The 7,935-nt window shown below is 37.0% G+C and overlaps 1 gene segment (V, D, J or C); it reads right to left on the bottom strand.

The window, feature by feature from the left end:
- Nucleotides 1–1,024: 1,024 nt before the first annotated feature.
- On the bottom strand, nucleotides 1,025–1,522 carry LOC134495883 (immunoglobulin heavy variable 3-21-like). The segment is given in 2 exon segments: nucleotides 1,025–1,380; nucleotides 1,477–1,522. Coding segments are annotated over 2 exon segments (402 nt in total).
- Nucleotides 1,523–7,935: the final 6,413 nt, after the last annotated feature.

Below are 7,935 nucleotides of genomic sequence, written 5' to 3'. Positions count from 1 at the left end.
GCAAACAGTAAAGTAGAAGTTGGAAATTTGGGGCCATATTAAGAAGTTTTAGTTACTTTCCAGCAAACTTGCAGATTGGATACCTATAAATGAAGAGTCCTAAAGTTCTCACTAGGGGGCTGATTTCTTTTTCTCTTGAATAAATACACAGAAGAAATCCCTCTGATATGGAAGCAGAGGAAACAAATTGGGGCAAAAGTATTGCATTTGCCTTTCTCCTCTCATTCCAACCCCTACGCTCTGTTGGAGTTGGCTGGAAAATGGACAGAGAAACCCAAAACTGAATTTTATAATACATTCAGTTTTGATGAAACAAATTATAGTTAGATATACATTAGAATTCAAACAGCAGATTCTCAGAAATATTCAGGAAAAAATAATTGTGGATGGAAACCCAAAGGAAGGGAGGGGCAGTGCTCCCTCCACATCATGACACCCCTCCCTGGACCTCACTGCAATGTCTCTCTGCACTACAGGCCGAACTTGGAACTGAGGAAGAAGAGATTAATCAGTAAGCATGACCAAAGGGGCTTTCATTTCAGGTTAAATAAAACTGTCCACAGCAGCTCTCCACCAATTCAGAACAGATTCAATCACTTGTTCCACCCAATATGAACAGCAGTTGCTTGAACAGCCACTGGAATGTAACAAAAGTTTGTCTAAAAATTGGGACAAACCTTTGTTTCCTTATCCATGGTTTCTTAAAAAAATTAGAATGGATTAGATGCCAACATGACACTAGGAGAATAAACAATAATTTACACATTGCATTTTCTGGGCCCACTCAACACCAAAGTTAAAGTGAAGGAAACCACATTACTATTAACTTGTCCTTCTGTATTTTTTTTTCCTTTTAAAATTTTTTTTCAGGTTTCCCCTCCTCCAAATGGAAAACAGATCCCAGAATGCCCAGGCCAAGATCAGCTCTTCCTCCCTCTTGGCACTCAGGCAGCTTTCTCAGCTCCCTCTCAAGTCTCCTGGGAAAATGCAGCCTTCTGGGGCTGAACTCACTTGCAGAGCAGCTCTACAGAAGGGAAGGTTTTTGCCAGGCTTCAGATTCACTTCCTCTCACTGTGTCCCTCGCACAGTAATAGACTGCCATGTCCTCTGGATTCAGGCTGTCCATTTGCAGATAGACTTGGCTTTTGGAGTTGTCCCTGGAGATGGTGAAGCGTCCCTTCACTTTGTCCGAGTAGTATGTATTAGAAGATGTACTTACGCGGGCCACCCATTCCAGACCTTTCCCTGGAGCCTGTCGCACCCAGTCCATGTGGACGCTGCTGAAGGTGAATCCGGAGGCTTGGCAGGAGAGACGGAGGGACTCTCCAGGCCTTCTCACGTCCCCTCCGGACTCCACCAACTGGACCTCACACTGAGCTCCTAAAAAAAATAAAATGAAGGTGTTTCAATAAGCTCTCCTATAATACAAGAATTAAAATTGGGAAAAAGAAATCTCTGTATAAAGGGAAAAATTACCTCTGAGGACTGCCAGTAAGGACACTAAGTTTAGCCAGAGGATCATTTTTGCTCCGTCTAATAAATGGAGGGAAATTGACAGGAAAGGACTCAGGAAAGTGCTCCAACTTTGCCTTGGTGGGTGTAGCCTGAAAAGGGAAACTGTGGGGCTCCTTTAAAGGGGAAATGGTGCCCTGATTTACATGTTGCTTGAGATAAAATAGCCCCTCATTTCATTGACTAATAGATTTCTTTGCAAACACCTTTCACACCTGATTTTGAAGTGATGGGGATATCGTCAGAATAATCAGGACAGACATTTTTGTTGTTGTTTTTTCATTGTGAGTACATTGGAGAAAGGACAGGTTTTCACTGGAGTAAATAAAGCAGGATCTAGCAAAACCTCTGCAGTTCAGGAGAGTGTTTAAAGTTGAGAGAAATAAAATTTGCACTCAGAATAATTCAAATAGCCATGTTAGAGTCCCTACATGAAAAGCATGGTACAAGTGAGTTCAGTATGTTTCCTTCACAGAGGTTCCCTTGACCACGTTCCTTGGAAGAAACCCAAAACAACTGAATGCCGACCAAGCCAGCAGGCACCATTTGTAAGCCACAGTTGAATGGCACTTACATGTCCAAGTTGCAAAGTTAGAATCAAGGAAACCCCAGACAAAGCAGAAAGAGCTGGAACTTGTAGGGTCTTTTCTGTTTATTAGATTGGTTTTATCTGTCAGAGCTGTGTTTGCACCACAGTCCTTCAGTGGAGCTGGAAGAAATCAGCTTGAGACCAGTTGTGTAAGTATTTACAGTCTTTACTATATACAGCACTTGACAAGCTCTTACACAGCAATTATACAGGGCAAATTCCTACTCACAGTAACACAATAATGCTCAACATCTCTTACACTATCCCCAACACAGAACTGTTCATGCATACTACTTCTAGAACCAAATATTATGCGCTGAATCACTTTGCAGATGTTGGCAATCACATCTGCTGAGCCTTCTTCCCTGATTACTTACTGTTCTCAGCTGTACAACAGCCTTGGCATTAGACCTTGGGTATACCCTGACATTAACTTGACATTTGTATAGATTTTATATATTGCTTGTTTTGGGGTTGTTATTTTGTACAGTGATTTTATTGGTTGCTAGTTGCCCAGAGTTGATTCCATAAGATGGGTTGCTGTACAGATTGAAATAAGGATAATGGCAAGACTAAAACTGATATTTTTGTTGTTTATTCATTTAGTCACTTCTGACTCTTCGTGACTTCATGGACCAGCCCACGCCAGAGCTTCCTGTCGGTCGTCAACACCCCCAGCTCCCCCAGGGACGAGTCCGTCACCTCTAGAATATCATCCATCCACCTTGTCCTTGGTCAGCCCCTCTTCCTTTTGCCCTCCACTCTCCCCAGCATCAGCATCTTCTCCAGGGTGTCCTGTCTTCTCATTATGTGGCCAAAGTATTTCAGTTTTGCCTTTAATATAATTCCCTCAAGTGAGCACTCTGTCTTTATTTCCTGGAGGATGGACTGGTTGGATCTTCTTGCAGTCCAAGGCACTCTCAGAATTTTCCTCCAACACCACAGTTCAAAAGCATCGATCTTCCTTCGTTCAGCCTTCCTTATGGTCCAGCTCTCGCAGCCATATGTTACTACAGAGAACACCATTGCTTTAACTATGCGGACCTTTGTTGTCAGTGTGATGTCTCTGCTCTTAACTATTTTATCGAGATTTGTCATTGCTCTTCTCCCAAGGATTAAGCGTCTTCTGATTTCCTGACTGCAGTCAGCACCTGCAGTAATCTTCGCACCTAGGAATACAAAGTCTTTCACTGCTTCTACATTGTTCAATCCTAATCATTAAAGATAAATGAAATCAGCCAAACAGTAAAAGCAATCCAGGTTAATATTCTTTAACCCATATCCCACTTCAAAATAAGCCAGAGCATTTATATATCCCCACAATGTGCACAGAGCTTTTTTTCTTAAAAAGATCAAACAACCAAACGGCCCACCTCAGAAACTTCGACTTCTCATCACAAACCCTCCCATACATAATAACACTTTCTTTCTCATAGCATTCCATCAGAAGATCAATTTCACTTGTGGCTTCACACTTAGAAGAAACATTTCTGTCACTATTAAGTTCCTCATTTACATGCACAGCAGCCCCAGCCAGATGACAGACCTCACATTTTCCACAATGTCCTGAATGCCTTGCATAAAAACTTGGTAGGAGTCAGAAAGAATCTGTTTAAAATCTTGGTGGAAGTCAGAGAAAGTCTGTTTAAAGTCCTCCATGTCAAGCAGTAGATTATGGCGCCCCCAGGAGCTTAACCAGAAACAGTCGACGATATGAAAGAATTCCATAATGTGTTTACACAAGCAAAAGTGAGATATGCAGACAGTACCCCAGGGAAAGTAGAAAAGTGAAAGTTCAAAACAGCCAATTCAGGAAAATGCTAATATCTTCAAATTTAATAGAAAAATAAGAACAGGAGAGAATTATTTACTCTCAATCCTCCTTACTCTTTGGAGGAAAACAAAGTCTAAAACTTAAAAATATATATTTTTTAAATTAATCCCAAAAATAATAAGCACCAAGAGAGCCCTCTTGTTCTTGCCGTAGAAAGCCTGTATGAAGGTACACATACTTAAAAGAAATATAAATAGAGTGATTTAGAAATGGAGTGGCCAGTCTTAATGGTCCTTTAAGGCTACAATGAGGCTCAGAAAATGGTGACATCAAAGCCTCCTGGCTAGCTCTTATCAGTCAGGGGCAAATGCTGTTTGCCATCTTCTGGCTGCAAGCAGTCATCCAAAGTACAGATGGGGTGATTCCAAGTGTTTTTCTTTTTTTCTGGAGAACACTCCCAGGCTTCAGAAAATCCTGCCTGAGCCCAAAATAACTGCCATGTTTTCATCTCTGCCTGTTGAGCCTGCGGGCACGGCTACTCAGTCTGCCATGTCCCCATTGGAAGTCCCAAGACCACTCTCCTTTTGAATCTGGTAAAAAATCGTATTTAACTCTAGGTCTTTCCCACTCCATAGAAATTGACTGACAGTTTCTTGCCATTCTTGTAAGATTTGGGTTAGAATTGGCACCATTTGAATCACATCATTTATCTCGGGTAATACATTCATTTTGATATTTGCAATTGATCCTAACCAGGAAGACTTGATCCACATTGTTGATTAGCATGAAAAAGGAGAGAAAATTTAACCTTTTTATCAGTTATAAATATTGGAATGGTTTGAAATAAAAATAGCATCTTTGGCAAAATATTCATCTTAATTGCAGAGATTCGTCCCATAAGTGATAAGTTTAGTTTTTCCCACCTCAATAAATCTTGTTTAATTTCCTTCCATATTTTAACATAATTATTTTGAAATAAATCACTAGTTTTGGCTGAAATCTCTATCCCTAGATATCTAACTTTTTAAACACTATTAAACCCTGATTTAATTTCTAATACATTCTGATTATTTAGTGGCATGTTTAAATGTATCATCTTCATTTTTTGATTATTTATTTTAAAACCAGCTAATTCTCCATATTCTTGTAGTGACTTTAATAAGTAATCAATTGATATTAATGTGTTTTGTAAAGTGATAACTAAATCATTTGCAAAGGCTCTTAATTTATATGTATCTTGTTTAATCTTTATCCTTTCAATTTGATGATCCTTTCTGATAGCTTCTGTTAGAACCTCCAATACCAATATAAATAATAAAGGAGATAGCGGACAACCTTGCCTTGTTCCTTGTTCTATTTGACATTCTTGTGTTATCTCTTCATTAATCACAATTCTGGCTTTTTGAAATGTATAAATTGATGTTATTGCTTTTATAAATATATCACCAAAATCCATCAATTCTAAAGTCTTAAGCATAAAATTCCAATTTAGGTTGTCAAAAGCTTTTTCAGCATCTAAAAATCACAACATAATCTGTTTTTCACTATGAAATTGGGCATACTCTTTTATATTTAAAATTGTCCTTATATTGTTTTTTATATATCTTTGGGGTAAAAAACCATTTTGGTCATAATTAATTATTTCTTGAAGTATTGTTTTTAGTCTTTCAGTTAGAATTAAAGTAAACATTTTATAGTCATTGTTTAATAACGAAATAGGTCTATAATTTTTACATAGTGACTGGTCTTGTTTTTCTTTTGGGATTAGTATGATATTTGCCTCTGACCAAGATTTTGGTATTGGATTTCCTAACAGAATCACATTCATTAAATCTTTAAGTGGTAACAAAATTTGATTTTGAAAGTATTTATAATAACCTGCTGAAAATCTGTCTGGACCTGGAATTTTGCCTGTTTTCAATTTTCTAATTGCCTCTATAATTTCCTGGGTTGTGATGGGATTGTTAATTAATGCTTTTTGGTCTTTAGTTAATTTCTTTAAATTTTGTTTTAATAAATAGTTTTCAATTTCATCAATTGAAATTTCTTGTTTCTTATATAGGTTTCTAAAGAAATTATGAAATGCCTTTTTACTTTTTTCATTGTCAACTAATTATTTCCCATTTTTCTCAAAATTTAGTAATGTTTTTTTTCCCTTTTCTTTTCTTAGTTTGTACGCTAACCATTTTCCAGCTTTATTAGCATATTCAAAATTTCTTTGTTTAATATATCTCAATTTTCTTTCAATTTCATCTGTTGTGAGTATTTTTAATTGCTGCTGTTAAATTTTTATTTGATGATTTATACCTTCATCTGATGGTCTTATTTGAAGATATTTTTTTTTTTCTTTTTTCTTAATGTGATCAAGAACTGTTTGAATTTTTGGTTGTGTTTTCCTCTTTAAGCAACTATTTAAATATATAAAATATCCTCTCAATTATGCCTTGTTAGTATCCCATACTGTCCCAATACTCACTTCATTATTTAAATTCCATTCAAAGAATTCTTTTAATTTCTTTTGACAATCTTCTACAAGTTCTTTGTTTCTCAACAATGTTTGATTTAATCTCCACCTATAACTTTTGGGGTGGAGTTTTATAACCAATTGAACTGGATTATGGTCTGAGAAGGATTGGGGGAGAATTGATACATTTAAAATTTTATTTGCCCAATTTTTATATAACCATGTCATATCGATCCTGGAGAACGATTTGAATCTGTCTGAATAAAATATATAATCTCTAGCCATACCATTTTTATGTCTCCAGGCATCTACAATAGCCAAATTTTCTGACATATCAAAAAAAGATTGGGGCAATTTTCCTTGATTTTTTTTAATTGGTTGTTCAGATTTTCTGTCAATAATTGGTAAGGTGACTCCGTTCCAATCTCCCATCATAATCCAATTGTTACAGGATAATTCGGAAAGTTCATTTGATAAATTTTGATAGAATGTATTCTGATTATCATTAGGGGCATATACTCCAATATTGCTTTAGAATTTTGTAGTTCTAATTATATTATTAAACATCTCCCATTTTTATCATCACTTATTAATTTAGGATTTAGATGGGCCTTTACATATATTACAATTCCATTTATTTAATTTTTTCATTTGCTGCTATAAATTCTTTTCCTAATTTGTTATTTACCAGATATTTACTATCTTTTTTCACAATATGAGTTTCTTGAAGACATATAATATCAGGTTTTAATTTGTATAAATAGTGAAAAACTTTTTTCCTTTTAGCTGGGGTATTGGCTCCATTTATATTCCAGGAAAGGCATTTTAGTTCACTCATTGGAGAGGAGTGGCAAAGAGTTTAGAACTTGAAGCTAGTTCCTCTGCACTTTGTTCCTCTGTATTTAAATGTTTCACTTTACTTTCTTTACTTTCTGGCCTTTCCCTTCTAACGGTTTCTGGTTCTAAATCTTCCTTATATTTTCTGAGAAATTCCTGAGCCTTAAAAATAGTATTCAGTTTATATCTTTGTTGTTGGAATGTGATACTAACTCCTTCCAAAACTTCCCACCTAAAGGGGATTTTATTTTGTTTAAGGACTTCATTGAGAAAGAAATAGTCTCTTCTTTTTTTTCATATTCTCAGTGGTATGTCTTTCAATATAGGGATATTGTGGCGCTGCAGGTTAAACCGCTGAGCTGCTGAACTTGCCAATCAGAAGGTCGGAAAGTCGGCGGTTCAAATCCGCGTGACGGGGTGAGCTCCCGTTGCTAGTCCCAGCTCCTGCCAAACCTAGCAGTTTGAAAACATGCAAATGTGAGTATATTAATAGGTACCACTTCAGCAGGCAGGTAACGGCATTCCATGTAGTCATGTCGGCCACATGACCACAGAGGAAGTGTCTTCGGACAAACGCCGGCTCTTTGGCTTTGAAACGGAGATGAGCACCACCCCCTAGAGTCGGACACGACTGGACTTCATGTCAAGGGAAACCTTTACCTTTACTACGTCTTTCAATACCATAATCTCCTCTTCTTCGATATTTTCTTTTTCCCCATAGGAGGCCTGTATTATCAATTCTTTTGTCTTTTTCCTAGC

This window comes from Candoia aspera, chromosome 4, assembly GCF_035149785.1.
Source record: "Candoia aspera isolate rCanAsp1 chromosome 4, rCanAsp1.hap2, whole genome shotgun sequence".
NCBI lineage: Eukaryota > Metazoa > Chordata > Lepidosauria > Squamata > Boidae > Candoia > Candoia aspera.
Note: the sequence above shows the minus strand (reverse complement) of the source record. Positions and strands in the feature narration are given on the sequence as shown.